General features: G+C 46.5%; 1 protein-coding gene across 1 annotated transcript in view; it reads right to left on the bottom strand.

The window, feature by feature from the left end:
- CALB2 (calbindin 2) overlaps positions 1 to 25183 on the bottom strand; it is a 58726-nt gene extending 33543 nt beyond the window's left edge. Inside the window, exon 1 of the mRNA XM_055000577.1 lies at positions 25090 to 25183. Coding sequence (XP_054856552.1) covers positions 25090 to 25183 — 94 coding nt within the window. The remainder of the gene's footprint in view (positions 1 to 25089) is intronic.
- Between the last annotated feature and the right edge of the window lie 201 nt (positions 25184 to 25384).

Consider the following 25384-nt stretch of genomic DNA (forward strand, 5'->3'; position numbering starts at 1 on the left):
ACATCACCAGAAGTTTGTCATTAGCATAACTGATTTGCATATGCCACACCCCATGACATCACCTATCCTGGCTGTTTTGGACCCAATCCTGACCATCCAGGGCTGAAATTGTGCCCAAAATGGCAAAAGAGCTGAAAATGGCTGAAAAGGGGCACAAAATGGTCAGGATCGAGCTGCTGCTGAGTGGGAGAGTGATCCACCACCGGTCAGAGGCCCGACCCAGGCCATTTCGGCCCCGATCCAGGCAGAAACAGGCCAAAAATGGCTGAGAGTCAGGTGGGCGGGACCACCTGATGTGTGACCTCTTTGAGGAACTGCCAGAACTGCGTTCCTGCACATTCCCCCTCAAAATGAGCCCTGATAATAACACTTTGTAAACTGCTCTGAGTGGGCATTAAGTGGTCCTGAAGGGTGGTGTATAAATCGAATGTTATTGTTATTTTTTTATTGTTTAATGATTATGGGTGCTTCCAAGTTGGAGAAAGCAATTCTGTAGAGGTTACAAGATTCCCTCCCGCATTGCCATAAGTAATATAGTGCCCAAGACTTGGATGGAGGACTGTTGACTTCCTCAGTAAGCACAATTGCCCGTGTAGAAACGTAGAAGAGATAAAATACTAAAATGTATCATTTGGAAACCTGAAGCCATTCGCTATGGTTATGGACTCCAAGGAGAAATGGAGGTTCTTCTACTCCACTCCCCTTCCATGAACTAACACTGCAGTCCTAAACAGAGTTACTCCAGTCTAAGCTTGTTGAAATCAGTGAGCTTAGACTGGAGTTACTCTGCTTAGGACTGCATTGTAAATATACTCATGTGTGCAGGTGACTCAGCTCCACATGCTGCTGGATGCCTTTAACTATCTAGCTCTGTTTCAATCTGGCTCCCAACCTGGATTTAGGACTGGCACTGTCCTGGTCACCATCATGGACAGCCTTCATTGGGAGTGTAACCCTGAGGATACTGCCTAAGTTGAGAGGTGGGGAGGTTCCCAAGGTAGTGCCAAGTTGCTTCTCCTTCACTCCCTGGTGGTTTTTATATGGGGTACCACAATGTTTCAGGTTGCTTCCTAGGCTGTTTAATATCCATATGAAACGGCTCTAGAAGTGAACTGGGAGTCTAGGATGAGATGTTATCAGGATATGAATAACGCTCAGTGCTATATCTCCTCTTTGTTTAATGCAAGTGCAACTGATGTTCCAAGCAGGTACTTGTGTTCTGGAATGAGAGAGCTGACAAAATGAAAATCATTCCACGTGAAATGGATTAAAAGCAGCTTAGTGGACCTGGATGAGGCTGTTTCCTGACAATCAGCTTTGCAACTTAGGAAGCTGCTGGATATGCTTCAACTCCTGGGTGTTTGGGGGCATCTGGGACCAGTTTCATCATTTGGTGTGCCAACTGAGAGCCAAGCTACAAGTGATGCCTGACACAGGTTGGTCACTTGTCAGCTTCCCTCAAGTTTTGATGGGAAATGTAGGCATCCTGGTCTTGCAGCTGTAATGGAGAGCCAAGCTGTAAAATCAGGACGCCTACATTTCCCATCAAAACTTGAGGTAAGCCGACAAGTGTCCAACCTGTGTCAGGCGGCACTTGTAGCTTGGCTCTGAATTTTCTCCCGAGGAAGGAAAATCTTGCTCCCATTGCCCAATTCCTCAGTAACATCCAGAATAGATTATCGCAATGTGCTTTGAGCGGAGGTACCTTTGAAAATAATTCAGAAATTACTGGGGCCCCAAATAAATGTCCTTTTAATATCTTGCGAGGTTCTGGAAGTTTGGGTGCCTTCGTGTCCAGCTTACCAGGTTGAAGGCAAGTCCTAGCAACAACGGGTCCCACAGCAAGGTCCCACAGGTTACAGTCCAAAGTCAAAGTTCAGGGTCAAGCAAAACACAATCCAGAAGCACAGTCCAAAAGCAATCCAAGGTCACAGTCCAGGACCAGGTAACATATTCCAAAATCAAGGTCCAATGGCAGTCCAAGGTCCAAGCAGCAAGGCTCCAAAAGCTTTAGCAACAGCTCATTAAGCAACTGAGATGCTCATCTGTAGAGCTGCAGACAAGTTGATCCCACACTGGCTCCAGCCTCACGACGGTCTTTTATAGGGAGTTTCCTGTACAGGTGAGGCTGCCAGGCACCTGTACCTGATCCGGGCCTCTGCCCCAACCCTTAACCATCTCTGCTCCTGGAGTCCTTCAGGAGACCGTGGTGAGTCTGGCAGAGGTCAGGTCCATGCTGGGGCCTCCTGGCTTGAGGGCCCTTCTGGCTCAGGGGGTGGTGCTGTTGCTGGGTCAGGGTCTCTTGGTGGTGGTGGGGGAGCCTGCCTCACGAGAAGGGTCTGACAAGGTGGGGATTGGGGGCAGGTTGTCCTCCTCCTCTGAAAAGGACTCACCCTCTGACTCAGTACCTGGGCGGTCTATGACACTGCAGCCTTCTGTAGAGTGAAGCTGGGATGAGAGTTACATCTATCAGTGCACCTGTTCTAAATTTAACCTAGTGACTTTCCCACAGTAATGATCACAGTTCTTGGTGATTCATTTTTTTGTCCTCTCCACCAACTGCTTCCATATCAGTTCTTTCTGTGTCACTGGGACAATCTTCTTGGGAAACGATTGTTGTGGTGATTTTTTAAAAAAAAAAAACCATGACATTCCCTTTTTGGCCATTTCCTACACTTGGAGTGCATAAGAGGTTCTTACTTCCTGTGGTGGCAACGTTTGCATCCCTACTTTGCTTGTTTCCTTTAGCCCCTGCCTAGGCGGATGTGTTTGAGCTTGTTTGTGGGAATCTGGGTGTACAGCATCTCTCTTGCACATGGGGGGGGGGGGGCTTTTTTCTTTTGGCACAATCAACCGCTTCGACTATTGCCTCCTGTGTAAAGCTGTCCCCAAGGAGTGCCTGTTGTTTTATAGTAGACCTCTGGAGGGCTTTGGCTGCACTTACGGCGAGATTAAACTCATTTTGCAGTGTCTTGTTGAAGCCGTACCACCAGCCTCTCCTGCATGAGTTCGCCCCATATTTGCATGGAGGGTTGTAATAATCAGACGCTGACTTCCCACTGCAAGAGTAAAATCAGGCAAAAAGAAGTGCTTCTCAAGCTCCTCTTTCTGTTTTGAACAATTTCCGCTGGACCTTCTGCAAGTCCCATAGAAAGAATGAGACGGTTTGCTGGGCCACTGGACATAAGGGAACGATCACTTGTTTTTTTCCTGTCGCAGCTGCTGCTGACCAAGCCAGAGGTTTGGGAGAACCTGTAGAATGTGCTTATCAAGGGTTGTAAGCAGTCAGCCGGCCTCCGCCATCTTTAATAGCTGTTTTAACATGGCTGCTTGTGATATTAAAAATCACCAGGCCTCTGGATTTAAAATGGCAGCTTGTATTGCAGCTAGAGGACCTCCAGCTAACAGTTGCTGAATCCCGCCCAGGAGATCCAGGCATGAATGAAATACTGCATAAGAATATGCAGTGATTAAGAGGTGACTGGATTTGCAGTCCCTCCAGCTCCTAAGGAATCCAGTGCAACAAACGTCTCGCAGAGTCACCTCCACTTAACACATTCCTTTCCCTCCTCCCATGATGAGATCTCCTGTTCTTGATTGAGGAGCTAATCAAAAGACATTCATAAGTATTTGCAGTGTTCCTGGGAAGGTACATTCCCCCAACTAAATTCATCAACTTAGCTCCGGTGGACTACATTAGCAAACTGCCCCTTTGTGCAGCGCTAGAACAAATTTGGCATTTACTTTCACACGCCCTGGCAGCTACCAATCAAGGTAATCAAACCCAGGAACTGACTATTGGAGTCTTTGTTCTAACTGCTAGGCGGGTTCTCTCACCTCAGGGCATGTTTTACCTATAAAGGTAGGTACCTACAAAGGCCCATTCAAATTGTGCATGCTTCCTGGCTGCTCCCTTAGGGCCACTTCCCTAAGCTTCTCTCTCTTTGTACACACTTACAGGATCCAAAGCACTGTTCCCTTGAGGTTTGCCATAAGCCTCTTGCTTCCTTGGCTGAGAACGCTGGCATTTGAAGCTCTCCCTCCACGGACTTCCCTGTTCTTCGGATAGGAAATTATCACCTTACAATCCCTCAAATCTATTCCACCTTCACCACTGCTTTTCTTAGGCCTCTTGTGTGTTTGTGTGAGTATGCATTTACCCCTTCAATAAAAATCACCCTTTAATTAAGAACACCGGCTTCGTGTGTGTATATCCTTGGGAAAGGACTCTGTAAATTATTGGTGATTAGATCCCACGGTTACTGGCCTCTCGCATAGCTGTCTTCCTTGCTTGCTAATTCCCCCCCAAATTCTATTTACTCGCAAGGAGACCAATTCAGGTAATGGGGGCTAGCTTTCGGGCAGCAGGGAGTAACACTGCTTAGAAAGAAACTAGGTGGGGTGACCATAGCTGCAGCTCGAAGTATTTGGAGTTGGTTTGTACTTGCCTTGAACTTCCTGAGAGCTGAGTCTTTTCAGCTCCAAGGGTAGGTTGGGATGGGAAGTGTAAATGGCCCTGGCATAAGCCAAGCTGAGTAACCTCTGTAGAGCAGCAGCAATGACGCTGAGCACTGGTGGCCTTAGCCACTGCTTCTGCCTACCAGCAGCAGTGTGAGAAAAAGCCATGGGTGAGCTGACACCAGAGAGAAGAGTCTCCTCCAAGTGGCCCGTGAGCCTCTAGCAGGCCTGCTGAGGCTTGGCTCCGCTTGCCCCTGGTGACCAGAAATCCTCTGGGCGGTGGCCAGGGGTGGACCAACTCTTGAACTTACTGGAAAATCTCCCAGTGGCTGCTGCCCTAGAGGGCCGCTGGTGTCCTAGAGCAAGCAGAGCCCATCCCCAGCTCAGACCCTTTATCAGCGACAGTCATCAGTACCAGCTCATCAGTCGTCCACCTCCCACACTGCTGCCATTTTGTGATACGAGAGAGTAGCTGTCCAGCTGTGAGTGTTGCTGATCTGAGCCCTGCTGTGAGCCCTGTAGGGAGTGGACCTTTCAGACTGGCCTAGTGTTGCCAGTCCTCTGGTGGGAGTGGGGGCCTTCCCTTCCTTGTAGCACTGGGAACGGTGTCATTCCTGGCGCGATAAGAAAAGCAAGGCCCCCGTGAGAAGGCCCCTGTGGGAAGGTCCCCCAAGGAGCTAATTTTCATCAAATCAGCTTCCCTTTAGGGATGCCAACCCCCAGATGGTGGCTGGGGATCTCCCAGAATTACAACTGATCTCCAGGACCCAGAAACCAGTTCCCCTGGAGAAAATGGTGGCTTCGGAGGATTATACTCTGCTGAGGTCCCACCCCTCCCAAATTCTGCCCTCTCCAGGCTCCACCCCCAAATCTCCAGGAACTCCTCAAGCTGGAGCTGGCAACCCTACTTCTCGTCTTGTTGCGCTGGGATGAATCATTCCCGGAGTGACAATGAAACTCCTGGTGTTAGGAGAGGGGTGACCGTTCTTATCCTTGCTCAAGGTAAGTTTCCTCTCTGTGCCCCCCCCGTGCCTCCCCCATGACCCCTCCCCCATTCCCTAGGTTGAGCTCTAGGGGTCCTGGCCACCCAGGGGTTGAGCTCTAGGGGTCCTGGCCTGCACCGGAGCCATTTTCACTTCCCCGTCTGCTCCTGGAACAGCAATCCACTGGTAAATTTCCTTGCAAACTATGAAATTTCTAGCCCACCCCTGCTCAGCTAGCGGTCTCACAGGCAGAAAGGGTTCTAGCCTGGCTTTTTGTCTGCTGTAGTTATTTTCTGTTCTTCAGGCATTTTCAGCATGAAGGGGCACTCAAAATGTTATCAGCAACCTGAAGTATGTTCTATTACCTTGGCATATAGCCAGCCTCATCCTGATACATGTGTGAATCAAGCCTAATACCTATTAAAAACTAAAGGAGGAGAATCAGCAGAGATTGGTAATAGATGAACTGGGACAATGGAAAAGGGAGGTTTTAAAAATTAATAAGAAAAAGCCATTGGATGAGCAGCCAGACAGGTAAATAATTGGACAGCGATTCAAATGTTGGATAATTTTCTCAGACGTTACAGGATACGTTGTCCAAATTTTTCTAGTGCTCCTTCCTTGCCTTTGAACTTTGTATGTTCCCTCTGTGCAAGCTCTTAAAACACTTTTGAGCCACTAAGTTGAGGCTGTGAGGCTGTGTCCTTCCAGGCCCTCAATAGGAACGCCATGGTAGCCAGAAACATGCTTTGATCACTTCTCTTAGCATCTGTTTCCAAAGCCTGCGGTTTCTGCGTGGCGTATTTCATGCTAGGATTTTCTAGTGCTTCTGAATATGCACGTTTCACTAGAAAAACTGCCTCATTTCTGTAAGAATTTAATTGGCTTAAGCCAAATAGAAAAGGGGTCACCTGCTATCAAAGCAGAGATTTGTATGCAGAAAAAAATTACTTGGTAAAATAAATGTTTAAAAATACTGAAGAGGATGAAGGGCAACTTGCAATAGCTGACTGTGTCCCAGAGGGAGGGGAATAAGGGCCAGGGGTTGCACGCCATGTTTCCCTGCTCTCTGGTCCAGCACGCTATAAGCTTTTAAAGGGTCTGATCACTCCGGAGCTAGAAGAGTCTGCGAGGGATTAATTTGGATTGGGAGAAAAGCATTTAATCATACACAAATTCTTTCAGCTGCAGTGGGGACGGAGCACCTTATGGTTTATCGTATCCTGGGATGGGGGAGGGGACACAGTTATTGGGGGACGCGTATTCAGAGGTTCCCCTCCCCAGCTTCCGTTCCTCTCTCCCCCCAAAGCTTTTGTGCAGCATAGAGGGGGGGGGGAGGTAAGGCTGCTGCCCTGCCTTGGGTGGCTTCATTTCACAGCTACTGCGCAGCTCGTTCCAGAGTCAGCAGTGCCTGGGAAGCAGGGTTGCCAAGCACCAGATGGGATCCTGAAGTTCTCCCTTAATTATGATCAGTCTCCAAATTAGACAGATCAGTTTCCCTGGACGAAATGGCCATTTCAGAGGGTAGACTCCATGGTGTCACACCCCTGCTGAGCTCTTTCCTCTTTCCTCTCTCCAAACTCTGCTCTCCCCAACTTCTATTGCCAAATCTCCAGGAGTTTCCTGACCTGGAGTTGGCAGCCTAGCAGGGAAGCAATCTTTACCAGGAGCTCCATTTCATGCAATTGTATTATAGAAAGGGGGAAGGTGATTTTAACCCCAGCTTTTTACCTGCTCACTGCCTTATAGCAGGCCCCCAGCTTGTCCTTCCAGTTTTGAACAGGTAGACCAAGTTAGTAATGGTGCTCCATCAGTTCCCCTTGCTTACTCAGTCTGAGAGGTGAAATGAAACAGTACAATCTTAAGTAGAGTGACCCTCTTCAAAATACACTGACTCCGATGGACTTAGAAGGATGTCACACTTCTTAGGAAAGTGCTGATAGAGTCCTAAACGGGAAAGGTAACTTCTCTAACAGGTTAAAGGCATTCCAGAGTTCTGGGGCAACCACTGAAAAGGCCATGCTATGTGTGACCAGTCTACCATCCTTGTGAGAGGGAGCCCATAACAAGGACCCTCTAGACAATGACGCATCATGGGTGTCAGGGAGGGAGGGGCAGTGGAGACAACTCCAGACCCCCCTCCTGCTCCTGCACAGTGTTAAACATGGCAGCCACCCAGCCCAGCGAGTTGACTGAGGCACCTCATAAAGAGCTGTACACCAGCCAGGCAGCCAGTCAACGGCATCTGGCCCTTTAAGTGTCAGGCACTCTCTGACAACTGGCCCTTTGACAGCCAGCTGTTTAACAATCAGCTGGGGGCAGGGAAGGGGAGTAACAAGGCAGAAATTGCTAAGGAGCCCTCTCACAGGCTGGATTACACATCTAGGGTTCCCGGGTGCCTACCGGTGGTGGGCAAACTCCCAGGGATTTGCCCCCTAGCCTGCCAATCTGCCAGCAACCAGAGGGAGGTGGCAAGCCCCCTGAAGGTCGCCTGCCTCCAGCAGGCACCCCAGAAATGCACCTGGAAGTGACATCATCGCACCAGCCATGGGACCATTCCCACACTTCATTTGGGGCCGATTTGGGCGCCAAATGGGCCAAATAGGCCACGTGCAGAGTGTGGGAGTGCTCACACAGCCAGCGTGATGACATCACTTCCAAAAGTAACGTCATCTTGAATGCACCAGAATGCATGCATGCGAAGAATGACCACATTTTGTTTGGTCTTCACTGACTTTGGGTTTATTCACCTGAAGGCTGCCAGTCCCCCAGCGGGAGCAGGGATCCCTCGCTTTCATCCTCTGTCCCGCACCACCACTTACCTGGCCGGCAGTGGGAAAAGGCCCTGGGGAATGGGCCTGGGAGCAAGAAGCCTCCTGGGCCAGCGTGCACCGGGCACGCCCCCCATGGGTGTGATGACATCACTTGTGAGAGTGACATCATCGCACATCCGCCCTGAGCCTACTGGAAATGTGGGAAGGGCGGAATAGGACCTTTCCTCCAGAAAGGAGAGCCACTGAACCCACCTTTGCTCTTAATTCCATGAGACTTCCCAGAACAACACCATAATGAACAGTCTCAGAAGCTGCTGCGAGATCCAGGAGACTCAATACGGTTATATTCTTTCTGTCCATATCTCGATATAAGATATCCATTAGGACAATCAAGGGCAATCTCTAGACTAGAAAAGCCTGACCTAACAGCCAGTTGAAATGGATGTAGGTAATCTAGATAGTCAGCATTCCTTTTTACCCAGCTTTTTAACTCGGGGATTGATACTTTTAATTGGACTTAGAATCTGCTTCTAGCCTGAGGGCTATTATACGGATTGTTGAGGCTGCCAAATGTATTATGTCTTTATACGCTTTTATGCTTCTTGTTTTTAGTGGTGAGTTTTTCCTGGTTGTCAGTTTTAATTATTTTGTTTTATGATTTTGTTTTTATATTGTGAACCATCTGAAACAGGTTTCTGAAGAGGCGGTGTATAAAAGTTTTAAATATAGAGTAAATAGACTTCATCCAAGAATACCTGCCTTGCCTGGATAATAACATAGACAGATGCAGACCAGTTTTGAGACTGTCCCCAGGGAAGTTTCATTTTAGCACACAGGCACACCATTCTTGCTGTATCCTGTATAAGGAAAGAACAAGCTCATAGAGCACCGTGATCAACTAACTAAATGCGTAATATTAAACAAAAAAATTCCAGAAATTCAATAAAGTCAATATCAAGTTCATATAAATGCATTACAATAGTCACAATATAGCTGAAGCTGCCCGAGCACTCCAAGCACAAGGTCAACCACCAGTAGAATAATACAATAACCATAAAGTACATAATGCAAAGGTCATAAAGCCTATAATGTTAATACAATTTAAACTGACCGTGCCTAGTGCAACCACATTTCTGGAAAACAGTCCACAAGATCCACTCTGAATGCAATTGCAGTTCTGTTGAAGAACAAGAAGTCCAATGAAAAGTAACTGTGACGGCGGGTACCGGTGTGTCCAATTAGTGACTATTGTATTGCATTTATATGAACTTGATATTGACTTTTTTGAATTTCTGAAATTTTTTTGTTTAATATTACGCATTTAGTTAGTTGATCACGGTGCTCTATGAGCTTGTTCTTTCTGTGTTCTTCCGTGATTCTCTCCCTTTGCTACTTGGTGTATCCTGTATAAATACTATTTTTCCTCAGTTGGATAATCCCTTAATGCACAGTCTTCCAAAAAAACCCCAACTATCCGTATTTGACATTTGACAAAAAACAAATTGGCTTCACTAGCAAAGGTTCTTCCACAGGGATCCTCCCAGTTTTGATGGGTTTTAGACATACAGTTAGTGAGAGTCTAGGGGGAAAATACATTTTCAGTGGAGCTTGTAAAGAATTGGAGCTGAGCCAAGACCTTTTCAGATGTTGCATTTGGGGGAGGACCCCAACTGTGCTAAGCTTGCCGGTTGCCCACTCATGGCTGCTAAACTCCTGCCCATGCTGCTCACACTCCTACTGTGCTCTCTCAAAAGGAGTGGCGGCAGAGAAATGGGAGGATTATATCACATGATGAGGTGACATCACTTCCAGGTGAAGGCCCAGAAGTGACATCACCACTGAGTGACTCTCTAGAAGTCTATGGTCTTCAGACATTAGGGAATTCCAAGTGCATTGTGCAGTGGTCCCCCACCCCATGCCATGCCCCCAAAGCCCCTGGGATTCCAGGTGCAGGTCTGGCAACCCTAAACTGCGCATACCAGGAGTGCACAATACTCAAGACGCTTCCTATATGTATGGTAGTCCCTTTATATGCAGAGGGGGAGGCATGTATTTTCAAGCTTTAGTATGTGCACATGGAATATTACATGTTTCAGGGAATGGGTTTTCACATACTGAATCTGGAAAACACATGTATTTCCTTATTTAGACAAAATGGTGACCATGTGTCTTGGGAGTATTCTGAGCACATGTTGCCAGATTTCATCAGATCTGTCATGTCTGAACAGGTCTCCAGTTGGCACTCTTTGGTCTGAATAGCTCCATTGCCCTTTCTCTCGCCAGGACATCAGTCAAGCTAAGCTTTGGGTCTTCCTGGGACAATCGGAAGAGGAAGCAATTAATGACCTTGTGTGTTGCTCAAATGGAGCATTAAGAAATTAACCTTTTACTGAAACCATAAAGTCCAGTTAGTAGAGTCACATCTGAAGTCCCAGAATCACTCCTGCTCTTAGGATGGTGTTTTTGTTGACCAGGGAAAGGCTCTGATCCTTTCAGGCTTTGGAACAAAGTGCTTAATGTGAGCATTAACAAAGTTTTCTCTATGATAGAATCAAGGTAGGTCTGACTTTAGGAAAGTCCAGTCATAACTGCTAGGTATGGGCACCTCCTCCTCTCCCTCTTTCTTCCCAGGAGGGCTTGTGTCTCTGGCCAGGGACCCAGTTGCGCTATGGGGAAAACGCAGGCATCATTGTTTGGATGCCTGGCGTGAACCTAAAGTGAAATTCAATACGAATCCTATTTGTGAGGTCAGTGAGGAGGATAATAGAAACGGGAGCAGCTTATGAAAACCAAATGGGGAAGCTCCATCAATGCCACGGTTTAGCCTGTCCAAAATTAGACCTATTACCAAGTGCCAGAAACAACGGCAATAAATCAAATTAATGTAGTATTGAATTATTCTTTCTTTTTGTTCTGCCTTGATGCACAGCCATAAACCTCACCTCTTGCTAGCCTCAGGTCTGTATAACGCAGGTTTAACGAAGACTCAAAAATAAAGACTTTCATATTCATTAACCAAATTCCAGTACACATCAGAACACTCCTTTGGGTCTTGCAGATTTCAGGATTTTTTTCTTATAAGGCTCAGGGTATGAGTTGATGACTGTAGGGCTGCCAGCCTCCAAATGGCGGCTGGAGATATCCTGGAATTACACCTGATCTCCAGATGATAGAGATCAGTTCCCTTGGATAAAATGGCCACTTTGGAGGGGGAAATCTATGGCATTTTTACCCCACTGAGGTCCCTCCCCAAACCCTGCCCTCTCCAGGCTCCACCCCCTAAATCTCCAGGAATTTCCCAACCTGGAGCTGGCAACATGCGGCAGAACTTCAGAGTGCCAGTCGTGGCTTCCAGCTTTGAATGGGCTTTTACATCTTTTAAATGCAAGTTGAAAATAAACGCCGCAGAGCAAAAGGCCTCCCCCTTTTTCTGCCGTGCTGCCTTTCTAATGGTAAGGAGTCATTAACCCAGAGGAGCCCTCTGAAATGTAACCCTCCACATCCCTTTGTTTGAAGTCCACTCTTCAAGGCTTAAATGTTTCTTTTGCATTGTTAGCTGGCATTAGGGTTGTTAAGAGAAATTTTCTTAATTCCTCTTCACCCAGTTTCTCCCTGAAATCCAACCACCTTTTTCTTTTCATCTTTTTAGGAATCTGGAGTCAGTTTCTAATCAATTCCTTTTAGATCAAAGATAGATTTGAAGAAAGGGGAGCAGGAAAGCACGTTGTGCAAAATTTCAGAATTTCACTCTGTGGGTGCTCAGACGTCTTCCCAAGCCTTCCTGTCCTCCTGCTAGAGCGCCCCCTGGGGGTGTATAACATAAAACAACTGTAAAGGCTGAAATTACAGAAGGTGCACTGACTTCTCTACCAAAAGAAACCAAAGAGAAATGAAAAAGAAATCCAGCTTTTAAAAAAGAAAAAAGAGAATAGAGGAATCAATGGCTATATCTAAAAAAAGTTAATTTTAGAAAAAGAAATTTCCCACCCCCATAACAACTCTAGTGGACAGACATATGGTTCAGGGGGAAAAAATGAAAGCTCTCTAAACATTTATTTAGAATTACTGCTTTAAAATAAAAGCAGTAAAGCAGCTTTAAAAGCTGTCAATAAGCTTAGGTATGAACTTGAAACTGCTTCCCTTGCATTTCCCCCAGAACATTCACACTGGGCTAAAATGCAGTTTTTCCTTTCCTGTGGAAATTACAGTTTGAAAGGCAGACGGCAGCTGAATATTTGATGGCACTTCAGAATACAGGCAGACAAAGAAGAGAGTATAAGTTGAACACTGGTAGCTGGGGAGGCATTCAGATAGGAAGTTAATGGATGGGGGGTGGCTCTATGGGGCAGGCAAGCTATTAAGAAAGCAGTAGTAGTCAAGATGCATGGGGAGGGTTCAGATGCCCAGAGGCTAAAGGAGGAGAGAAAAGTGTTTATGGGGAAAGCAAAATGGTTGGCAGGTGTGGGAGCAGGACTGGATTGTTAAATGGGGAACAGACTTTGGAAAGAAGATAGAAAATAATTGTAGTAATCGATCATATCTCACATATTGTTACTGGACAGGAAGATGGATCAGCTGATAATAGGACTGTCCTGGATAAAACAGGATGAATGGCTGCTCTGAGAAAAATGACAGAAGAATGCTGAGCCTGCCCTTTCTGGGCTTCAGACAAACTCCCATTAGCCAGAGTTCTCAATTTCTGTCTTCCATGTCTGTTTAAACCCAGAGAGGCACTTAGGACAGATACACTCACTTCATTTTTCACATCCAAGCCATCGTCCCCCTAGAACTGCTTTTTTCATCCTCAAGGGCAAAGATAGAGGTTACACATTGGAACTAAAAATCCCAACTTTAGGTATATGCTAATGGGGCCAGAACTTGCTGAGACTGAGGAGTGAAATTGACTGGCCTCCTCTTAGCTGGGAGGTGAAATTGATGAAGGTCGGTCCATTTAACTTGCACTGGCTCTCCACTAAAAGAATGAAAAGGGAACTTCCCCTTGGTACTTTCAAACCAGCAATTCATTGATCCTGCAATGGACTTAACATTTTTTTTAAAAAAGTGGAAAGTGGGGGTGGGAGGGGAGATGGAAAGGAGGAGGGAAGGAGCGGTTTTCTCTCTCTCTTGCAAAAAAACGCGGCTTTTTTCCTGCCTCCTGTTATGTTCCTTCCCCTCCCCCCCCCCCCGCCAGCTCCTGGAGAAACATGTCGGGCATCTCATGTAGTTTGGCTCAGAGCAGGAAAGAGACTTTGGGGTCATAGTGGAGAGCTCAATGAAAATGTCAACCCAGTGAGCCACAGCAGTGAAAAAGACAAACTCTGCTAGGGATTATTTGGAAAGGGACTGAAAATAAAATGACCAATATTATAATACCCCTGCATAGATCTATGGTGTGGCCTCATTCTGGTCACTATATCTCAACAAGGACATTGCAGAGCTGAAAAAAGTATAGAAGAGGGCAACAAAGATGATTAGGAGGTTGGAGCACCTTTCCTATAAGAAGCTAAGGCAGGACAAGATAGAGGTTTATAAAATTATGCCTGGGGTAGAGAGAAGAAAGAGAGAACTTTATCTCCCAAAATACTAGAACTCAGGGGCATCCAATGAGACTGATAGGCAGTAGATTCAAAATGGACAAAAGGAAATTCTTCTTTACTCTATAAAGATAGTTTCAGGTGAGTATGGGAACTCTGACTCTCAAAAGCTCATACTCTGGATAACTAGTTGGTCTTTAAGGTGTTACTAAATTTGAATCTTGCTTTTCTTTACCCAATGAAAAGAGCAAGAGTCCAGTAGCACCTATAAGACTAACAAAATTTGTGGAAGGATACGAGCTTTTGTGAGGCTCAGCTCACTTCTTCAGATACAGCTAGAATATGAGTCCATCTGTCCGTATATCTTGGAGAGTGGAGTGATTACAGAAGCTGAATGATAATACCTGGTGAATGAAAATGGCAGATGTGATTGAATAGGGTGGGGTATGCAGAGGGGTAGTGGATGTGGAGAAATTAGCATTGGTAATGAGACAAGAAGCCTGTGTCTCAATTCAGTCCAGGTGGATGCATTATCTTGCTGAACTGCAACTGATAACGAAGCTCAAGACTGAAGAACTGTGGCTCATGAAAGCTTATACTGTACCACAAATGTTGTTAGTCTTATAGGCGCGACTGGAGTCTTGCTCTTTTCTACTGCTACAGACAGATTAACACAGCTACCCATCTTGATCTTCTTTACCCAATGAGTGATTAACATGTGAAATTCCCTGCCAGAGTATATAGTGACGGTTGCACTTGCAGGCATCGTATTCTGAACAAAACATTTATATGTGAGGTTTTCAACTGCTGTGGAGAAAAACATCCTGTCCCTTTAACAGAGATTAAAGAAATGAGCATAAATAATGCAAATAAATTAATGTGTTTTTTTCTGGCATGGAGCTAAATACCCTTCTGAAAATTGCTGCAGATCAAACCAATATTCAGGGGACGGCTAGAGCCGAGAGGGGCCAATTTAAAAGCAGAGAGGGCTTCCTCTCCCCTCTCTCTTGCCTATGAATCCTCCCTGCAGGTGCTCACCCTGGATTTCTGTTAGCAAAGGGGAAGCTGAAGCTTGTGGGGGTGGGGTGGGGGGTGTTTTGGCTCTAGCCTGGCTTGTAAACATATTAATAGGTTTTTGTCAGTGGCAGCAGCACTGCTAGGCTGAAGAGGAGGCCTGCCTCGTACAGGCTGTTTACACTGCCTGGGCTGGAGGAGAGCTGTGTTTTCTCAAAGCAGGTTGCATCATTTAATTGGTCCCTGATAGCTCCAAATTAATCAGAAGACGTTTTACCAGCATGTTCCCCTGGGAACCGCAAGAGAGAGCTTCTCAAAGCAAGATGGGAAACAGAGGAGGCATCAGCTCAACAGTTTGTAAAGGATGGCCTACAAACCATGGCAGGGGGGATAGAAAGACCACTCCCCGCTGGGTTGCCAGTCCCCCGCTGTGGGCAGGGGATCCCCTGCTCCCACTCTCTACCTCCCGGCCCTGCTAACCTGGCTGGAGGGGGGGAAGCATGAGCCTCTCAGGGGCAAGCTCCCCTGCTGTGCAGTGTGTTCCCAGGAGGCACTGTGTGCTCCTGCGGGCCACATCCGGCCCAATTCAGGCCCGAATCAGCCCAGATCGGGCCGCTGCAGAGCACGGGAGTGCTCCCGGGGCAGCCATGGCCAACGCAATGATGTCACTTCCTGAAAGTGATGTTATCATGCACCCCAGTGAACAGAGAAGTTAGGTGCCAGGTCTCCCACCTCCTACCAGGAGGGCCGGGGGACCTGGCAACCCTAGCAGACATTATATGAGGACTTGCTCATTTTCCAGGAAAAGCTGGATTATTAATGTATTTATTTGTAACATCAAAAAGGAAGTATATAAGAAGAGACCTTGTTTGGGTGGCTCAAAGAATAAAACAAGGTAAAATGATAAAAACATTAAATCATGAATATTAATCTTTATAAACCCAGCTAATAAACCCCAGAAACATAACACATTTGGCAGCCTAAAAATGATCCTTGTGAAAGACACAGACTGTAAAAACAGTTTAAAAGACAAATCCCTAGTTACGCACCTGGGTAAAAAGAAAATTCTTGGCCTGGCACCTAAGCCAGTGTCTGACAAGCCTCAAGGAGGTGGGCCATTCCACAGGTCAAGTGCCACCACTGAAAAATCTCCATCTCTGGTTGCCATCTGCCTCACCTCTGCAGGTGGGAGCATGGAGAACAGAGCTTGTAAGGAAGATCTAAGCTGGCAGAGTGGGCAATACAGGAAGAGGTAGGACCTCTTCACGTAGGACCTTATAGGTAAGACGAAAGCATTATTTCTTTGTTTAAAATATTTCATGGCCTCATAATGTAGATCTTGAAAGACTCACAGTCAGTAAAAACCCATTGAAGATTGATATATTGTCGAAGGCTTTCATGGCCAGAGAACGATGGTTGTTGTGGATTTTCCGGGCTGTATAGCCGTGGTCTTGGCATTGTAGTTCCTGACGTTTCGCCAGCAGCTGTGGCTGGCATCTTCAGAGGTGTAGCACCAAAAGACAGAGATATCTCAGTGTCACAGTATGGAAAAGATGTTGGCAGGTCATTTATATCTACTCAGGAGGGGTGGGGTTGAGCTGAGTCATCCTGTAAGAGTTTCCCAGGGTATGGAATGCTCATGGTGGGAGGCTTCACTATATCCTGAGGAGGTTCTTTTGCATATGGATTGGTGCTTGATGTACTAATCTTCTCTGCAGGGCTATTGTCACGTATAGAGTGTTTTGTTAGCCTGGTGTTTTTCAGGGCTGGAAACCATGCTCTATTCATTCTTAATGAATAGTCTTTTGGTGCTACACCTCTGAAGATGCCAGCCACAGCTGCTGGCGAAACGTCAGGAACTACAATGCCAAGACCACGGCTATACAGCCCAGAAAATCCACAACAACCACCATTGAAGATCATTGGCAATTAAGCAAAACCAAATTAAACACCCCTTTCACTAAAGTTGCCAGCCTCCAGGTGGTGGCTGGAGATCTCCCAGAATTACAATTGATCTCCAGGCCCTAGAGGTCAGTTCCCATGGAGAAAATGGCTGCTTTGCAGGATAGGCTCTATGGTATTCTACCCCACCGAAGTCCATCCCTTCCCCAAACCCTGCCCTCTCCAGGCTTCACCCCCCAAATCTCCAGGAATTTTCCAACCTGGAGCTGGCAACCCTACTTCCCACAGCAGCACATCCCTAATCAAGCTATCAGCTGTACTCTAGCACTCTGAAGAATATGTCTGCGGACGTATCCTACATCATGCCCTGTTTAGCTGTGAAGTGATGCACCCCATTTTATATTTTAGTATTTTAGCACTTTACACTGGTGCAGCTAGGGGCCAAACTACAGACAAATCCTAACGGATAAGGGAAATTCTGATTTATATTCTAGACTCATCAATCCAGAATAGAAATGTCAAAACGAGCCCTTCAAATCTTACAAGATTCAATGGATCCCCCTTCTATACTTCCTAAAGCAATTTCTGTTAGCTTTCCTGTCATATCCCTTTTCTTTCTTGTCACCTTTCAGCCAGGGTTTCCAGGCAGAAAAAGCAGTTTCCAGAAATTCATGTTCCTCCTCACACTTCCACCCTTCTCTCCAGATTACAGAGATCCACCCCCCTGGAGAAAATGGATGCTTTGGAGGGTGGACGCTTCGGCATTATACCCAGCTGAGGTCCCTCTCCAAACCGCATCCTCCTCAGGCTTCACCCCCAAATCTCCAGGATTTCCCTAACTCCGAGTGCAAATTCACAGGACCTTTTTTAAGGGCCATCCACTAGGCAGTCCTAGGCAACCAACTAGGGCACAAGTGGGAGAGGGGTGCCATCTAGCCCTGTGGCTGGCTGCCCACAGCATTGGGGTCTGCCCTGGGAGGCATCCCCAGTTCCTATGAGAAGCTCGCACAGAATCTGCTTCCTCCTTCTGTCCTTCCAGTGGAGTGTGTGTGTGTGTTTGCGTGTGTGTTTGCGTGTGTGAGTGTGGTGTAGGCTTGGCTTGGCCCTCTTGCTCTTTACTGTAGCCAGGGCTTTTTTTCAGTGGGAGCGCGGTGGAATGGAGTTCCGGAACCTCTTGAAATGGTCACATGGCTGGTGGCCCCGCCCCCTGATCTCCAGACAGAGGGGAGTTTAGATTGCCCTCCGCACCACCGAGCGGCACGGAGGGCAATCTCAACTCCCCTCTGTCTGGAGATCAGGGGGCGGGGCCACCAGCCATGTGACCATTTTCTCCGAGGGCAACCCACTGAGTTCCGCCACCTCTTTTCCCAGGAAAAAACCCCTGACTGTAGCCACACCTTACCACCTCACCTGAGCATGGTGGTGAAGGGCAAGGAGGCAGGTGGCGGCTTCTCACTGTAGCACAGGCAGGAAGGGGAAGGTGCCATCTTTCTACCTACCCACATTGCATAGGTGAGGGGAAGAGAGCAGGCACCATCTCCCTGCGTCTCCCTGCTTCCCTGCAATGCAGGACAGGGGAGAGGAGGGTGGGTGCTGCCTTCCCGCCTTTCCACAGCACAGGATGGCTGAGGAGGATGCCCAAGAACCATGAGCCAGCTCTGTTGTTTTACTTGCCCCATGTGTGTATGTTATATGTTGTCAAGTCACCTCCAACCTATGAAGACCCTATGAATGAAAGACCTCCCGAACGTCCTGTCATTAACAGACTTGCTCAGATCTTGCCAACTGGAGTACGTGGCTTCTTTTATTGACTCCAGCCACCTCTTTTTTGAGTCTTCCTCTTTTCCTACTGCCTTCCACTTTTCCTAGCATTACTGACTTTTCCAGAGAACCTTGTCTTCTTATGATGTGACCAAAGCATAATAGCCTCAGTTTTGTCATTTTAGCTTCTAGGGAGAATTCAGGCTTGATTTGATCTAATAGCCACTTATTTCTCTTTTTGGCCACACATGGTATCTGCAAAACTCTCCTCCGGCACCACATTTCAAATGAATCAATTGCTTGCCTCATAAAAGAATTCTATACACATTGCAACACTGCGAACAGTTCGGCACTCTTTCAGACTGCAGGCCTTTGGAGATTCTGGCGTGCCGTTTCTTGCCCATGATCTGCCCTGCTAGGGGGCATGTGCCAAAGCATGCTGAAGGCCGGGAACTGCATGGATTCTGCTCATCCCATGAATACAAAAAGGACCAAGGTGGTAAGCCCACCTTTATTAGGATGGCAGACTTTGGGATAGTCTTCTTTTCTGGTGGAGGCGTCTACTTGCAATTAAAGATGTTTAATTTTCAGGCATAAGATGCTTGTTGCCCCATCAAAGTATAACAGAATGACTAAAGCAGCAGCAGGCCTAGTGTTGCCGGAGACCAATGCCGAGCTCTTACTTTCTGCTTTGCCGGCTGCAAGTGAGGTGATGTCACTGACAAGCTGTGGATAATGATAATGTGTCAGAATGATTATATTAATAACAGGTTGGGGAGTCTAGGCTCCCTTGGGAGCCCCCTCTGCTCCTGCACTCACTGAATCACCATAAAATTACACGGCAATAACATATTATTTACTTGGGAGGAGGGGACACCTCGTTTCTGTTTGTTAAGTTGCGCTTTCTCTAAATTAAAAGGTCTGAGCTGCCTTAAGCGTTTGCTGTTGTACTCTGGCCAAAGACTGAAGAGAAAAGCGTTCTGAAGGAGTCTCTCCCAGCCACTCCAAGTGGCTATGTCAGGTGGATCCCTCACACTAGATCCCATCAATGTCAGGCAACGAGTGTCTTGCTCGAGTATTTCTGCGAGGATCTATGCCCTTTGCAAAGGCTGTTTCCACCCATGAGTGTTTCATGGATTAGTTGTCCAAGGACATTTTACTTAAAACCATTTTTGAGCCAATTTGCAGTGAGATAGAAAGTCAATGGGTTAGAAACTGCTTTTCAGTATGGCAAGTTGACCGAGAGAAGTTAAGTCAGGAGTCAGTTCCCACCCACCCACCCCCCCCTGTAAATGGATCATTGGAAAGGCTAATGGATTTGGTTGGAATTGTACTAGGGGAGTGCAAGAGTTGTGGCTGGTTCTTTTGTTGCGCTAAACAACAAAAGAACCAGATAGGACCCCTAGAGTGAGGGGCACTTCCTCCCAAATCTGGAGGGAAAGGGAAGAGAATAGGCTGTTGTAGAAGCAGTTAAAATTCTCACAAGCAGAGCAAACACAGGAGAGAACTATAATGAGCTTTCCCCTCTTTTTCCCAAGATAGTTGGGTATGTGTTTGTGTGCACACGTGTGTGTGTGTGTGTGTGTGTGAATGTGGATGTTTTCTCCAAAGGTGGAGGATGTAGATGAAGGAGGCTAAACGCTGCCCTTTCCCAGACCTTACACCACTGTGCTCCAGCACTCTCAGAACCTTTTCATCAACTGAGTAGGGGAGTTCAGCACCTTTCCCCCAGCTTGACATCTGGTGTCAGGATTTGGCTGGGGGAACGCACTTCAAAGAGCAAAGGTGAATGGATCTAATTGGGATTTCACTAGGGGAGTGCAAGAGAAAAAGTCACGGTGGGTTCTTTTCTTTTCTTGATCTGATCACAGATAGGGTGAGCTATACCTTGGGTGAGCGATGTGTGTGTTATGTGCCATCAAGTCGCCTCTGACCTATGGCAACCCTATGAATGAAAGACCTCCAGAACATCCTATCATTGACAGACTTGCTCAGATCCTGCAAACTGGAGGATGTGGCTTCTTTTATTGAGTCCAGCCATCTCGTTTTAAGGTCTTCCTCTTTTCCTACTGCCTTCCACTTTTCCTAGCATTATTGACTTTTCCAGAGAACCTTGTCTTCTCATGATGTGACCAAAGGACAATAGCCTCAGTTTTGTCATTTTAGCTTCTAAGGAGAATTCAGGCTTGATTTGATACTTTCTCCCAAATTTCAGGCGAAAAGGAAAAAGAGTAGGTTATTCTAGAAGCAATAAGAATCCAATTAGGCAAGGCTAGGTTGGGGTCAGCCAATGAGCAGAATCAGTACCCCTCGCCAATAAACTCCAGTTTTGTCTAAAAACAGACTCCACTGCTTTATATATGAATGGCTGGACTCCTACATACTCCCGTGGCTGTTTTTACATACAGTAAAGATGTCCGCGAGATCTTCCTTCTGGAGGATGCTCCCCCTCCAATGTGTTCTCCCCCAACTAGGCTGAATGTGGAATGGGGGAACTTGCTGAGAGTTCTGCAGCACAAAGAGATAAAGTTGGGGGTTCAGGGCTGAGCTTCTATTGCCTGCAGGCTCTGGTTTTATTTCATACAGACTCACTTTAAGACCCCAGGAAAGGCAGGCAGGGTGGATCTCGTGCATGCCAGTTTGCACCAGCGAGCAGGCATTTAAGTCCTAGAACAGGGATGCTTCCCCCTCTTTACTTGGATGAGGAAGTCATTGAAAATTACATCCCTATTGAGGAGGAAGGGAGTTGCACCTGAAGATGTGTATTTCAGCGAGAATGATGGAAGTGACTACTGGGTTCATCTCCTAAGGACTGCTGTCTGCCTCAGAGCCAAAGAGGCCAAGCTAAAGTCAGTGGTCTTCAGTTTGCTTGAAGAACAGTGTGTCTTGGGGACTTTCTTCAGCCTTTTAATTTGCAGCTATCTAAGAGCTTGAACATATCCATTACTTGGAACCCTTCTCCACCAACCAAAAAAGGTGTTTCCTGTTCTGGCCATCAAATTTTTTTCTTGTAACTTTCCAGTGCCAGGTTCAGATTTTTTGGGGTGGAAGGTCACCTCTCAGAGGGGCCCCATGACCTGGCAGAGGAGAGAGATGTGATGGAGAACTCTCTCACCTTGCACCTGCCTTTCTTGATGACTCTTTCATTGGAGAATGGCCAAAGTGCCGGGAGATGGTAGGCCTTTTGCCGGTCTTAAGAGTCCTGGCCCTGCTTGACCTCCAGGTCTTCTGGTGTTAGCTCATTCCTCCATCCCCAGAGTATAACCATTTACCTGCTAGCTCAGTTTTGGAACCACCTAGAGCAGCCACCCATACTCCCTAGCCTAGTTTAGCTGAAACACCCTCCGAATCACAGTACCAGGAATGATCAAAAGCTTTCAAATCCCAATTTTCCACACCGAGGTAGGATCCGTCATCACCACCACCACCTTTCATGGATTAATTTACACAATCTATCGGAGATTACACTGTGCTGCAATCAGAATAAAACAAAGGGCTACAGAGCAGCTATCTCCCAGAGAACTTAACAAGAGAACCGAGACCCACAACCTGTGGGAACAAAAAAAACCACTGAATGGGAAGCAAAATCTCATTTTGAGTGATTCCGCATACGTTGGATAATGCACTTCCAATCCTCTTTATGGATCATTTGGAACGGATTTTTTTGTGTGCAGAACAAAAAATCCACCTCAGACGATTGATAAAGTGCATTGAAAGTGCATTATCCAACATGTGCAGAATCAGCCATTGTGTTTGGGGGGGGGTGCATCCCACCCTGCCTTCTTTCGCTAGCTGTGGCAATGCCAGTGTCCCCCCTTTACTCCAATAATGACTTCAGTAGGCTTAGACCCTTGGATTTCCATCGGATGGAACTCACGTAGCTCCTCATCCCCCTGTGGCTGCTGTGGGTCTTGCCAATTATTTACATCATTTAGACCCCACCCTTTCCCCAAAGGCGCTTGCATCATTTTCCTCTCCTTCATTTGATCCTCACAATAACAACCCTGTGAGACAGGCTAGGCTGTGAGTCTAGGCCCAAGACCACCCAGCAACCTCCCATGGCAGAACAGGGTCGCAACACTGAGTCTCCAAGATCCACTACACCACACTGGGTCTCAAATGTCTCGACCAGATGTGCTCTAGGTGTTCCATGCTCAAAATTTAATTTCTGGGCATGCAACGTTACATTTTGGACCAAGTCCATGGCACACTGGGAAAGGAAGCTTAGGCTGTCCCCTGTGCCATTTTCCTGAAGCGAAACAGCTCCAGGGAGCTTCTGTTTGCCCCAGTGGGAAACGTATACGTTTAAAAGAACAACTTTCTCAGGCTGGGAAAATTAATCCCGTTTTCTCAACACACCATAGTCTTGATTCAAATTGGGCCCCTCCGTGCCTGAGAATTACATTCTGTGCAAGAACTCCCAAGCCACATCTATTAACTGACCAGATGGGGTACACAAGGACTTTATGGTGTTTGAACTGGTCAAGCTGAAAATGGGGATAGGTTCTGTTTTAGCTCTCCCTCCAGCACCCTCGCACTTCTTCCCCTGCTCTAATTAAGCTGATTATATTTTGCAGTGTACCTTTACATCCTGACTCCCTTCTTTGCAACATCCTTCCTGTCTCCTGATTGGTATATAAGGGCTCAGGGATCTCCATTCCTACTTGTATCTGATGGAGACAGCTTGACTCTCAAACACTGATACCCTTGATGGTATTTAAGGTGCTACTGGACTCGAATCTTGCTCTCTACTGCAGACCAATTTGCTTCCCCTCCTGAAACTCACATTTCTGGTGACTCTTTGAGGCTAGGAGTGCTCATGTTTTGACTAATAGCCATATGTATGGTGGAGTTCTGAAATATCAAGTGGTATTACTTTTAATCATTATAATAATTGATTTATAGTATAATGTTTCCTGCAGTGAAATTGTAAAGAAAATTAGTAATTACAAGGAAGTCCTAAGCAGGGTTACTCCAGGGTTACTCCAGTCTAAGCCCATTGAAATTAATGGGCTTAGACTGGAGTAACTCTACTTAGGATTTCATGGTTAGTTTAGTGGGGGAATAAATAGACAACTGCCTATCCATGATCCCTGAACACCCTTCTTCCCTGAGATTTCTGCAGACATCACCAAGAGTCACAAGGTTAGTTGTGACCCAAACCCATCAAGTGCAGTTCATTGCAATGGCCTTTAGCAATAAATAAACTTGAACTAAATCAAGTGCAATTTGCTGCTGTGAGTCTGGTCTATCCCTCCCTTTGCCCGATCCAGAACCTCTGGTCCCTGACATGATTTTGAGAGCAGGGGCACAATATGTGCCGCTCCACATGACTCAAATAAGAGATTCACTCAGGAAAATACACGGAAGGAGAAGGGGACAATTCCTACCCCAGTGTTTTCAGCCAGTTTGTTCTACAGGAAATTACTTCTCCCCCAAATACTGCATTTAAGCAGGCCATGAAGGCGAGTAACCTTTCCAACCACAGAAAAGTACATGAAAAATTAGTGGCTGTTAATTAATGAGATACTTGTGGCTGTTTTCCATTCACCTAGAAAAAAGATAGTCACCAAGTATTCTTCACACATTATATCCATCTTTGTCTGGTACTCTGTGAGGCTCTTTCTTCCTGCAACTGTTCCAGAGAGTTTATTTCATCATCAAGTGCCTCACATTTTTCTTCTTCTCCCCAATTTTGCTTTTCCCAAGTTCCCTTCTCCCATTCATGGCTGGGAGAGGAGAGAGAGGAGAGCAAGAGGTCCTTGAAGGGCACTCTTTCTCAGTCTGCTTGGGCTTCTTTTCTATGCAAAAAGCATTCCTGGACTGCAGCACCACAAAATCACCATCTGTTTTCCTATTGTGCAGCTGTCTCAGATAACTTCTGACTTACCTCTAGAGAATTACCTGCAGCTGCTGCTTAGAGATGCCAAAGTAAATCCCAGAAATACACACTCAACACAGCAGAGATCTAGAGAGACAGAGCTCATAGCAATGATACTACACAGCTACAAGAACTTCTGTCAACCACGATGACATGAGATATTGCACAGAGTGAAACTCCATAATATTGCAAGTGTTACCCACCCTCTGTTATTATTCAGTTACCTTCTCCCTTTCTCCCCCTACATCTTCACACTATAACCTGATGTTAAAGCAGTGGCCAATGTCCCGGAGTTTACTGAAATGCAAAGTTTATGAAAATCAACATTAGATGGCAAACAGAGAAATTAATCAGTCCCCAAATCCACAGAATTCTCTGTGTTAAATACTTTGAAATTCACATCCCAGCCAGTTCCATCTCCTTTGCTAACTGTTCTCTGCTCACTCTCCCTTTTTCTTAATCCCTCCGGTTCTTTTTGTGTGTGTGACATGTCCTCTTTTTATGCAGGTTCCATTGTTTTCTCCATAACAAAGACAAACAACTGGAAATTTCCTCTACATAATTAAAAAAAAATCATGACAAAGTGAAAAGGAACTTAAAAAGCCAAGATACAGCAAGTCTCATTTTAACAATAGATAAATCAGCTCCAGAACGGGATGCCTCATTCTCTTCAGCCACATATTGGCAACAATTAATTGAAAACATCAGCGGCTATTCAGAGGGGGGGAAATAACGGAGGTGAACTGGGTGGAAGTTTGTTGTTTCGGTTCATTGCTACTGACCGTCAGCGTCATAATGTTTCCAGATGTCCAGGAACTGGGATGCCGTCAGCTCCGCCAGATGCAGATAAGGGGGCTGCTGTTGCTTCCCGGCCATGAGTGAACTGGTCCTTAACAGTGATGCGCGCTTGCTGCTTTCAGCACCGGGAACTGTCCAACAGCCTCTCCGGCTCCCTCTCTGAGCTCGCTGCCTTTATAAACTTTTCAGAGCCTGCAAAGGGCACCGTTGTCCACCAGAGGGCTGTAGATCCTGGGACACGGCAGCAGAGCGGAGTGGTGCCCGGAGATGGAACTGGGT

Source organism: Eublepharis macularius, chromosome 16 (genome assembly GCF_028583425.1).
Source record: "Eublepharis macularius isolate TG4126 chromosome 16, MPM_Emac_v1.0, whole genome shotgun sequence".
Lineage (NCBI taxonomy): Eukaryota > Metazoa > Chordata > Lepidosauria > Squamata > Eublepharidae > Eublepharis > Eublepharis macularius.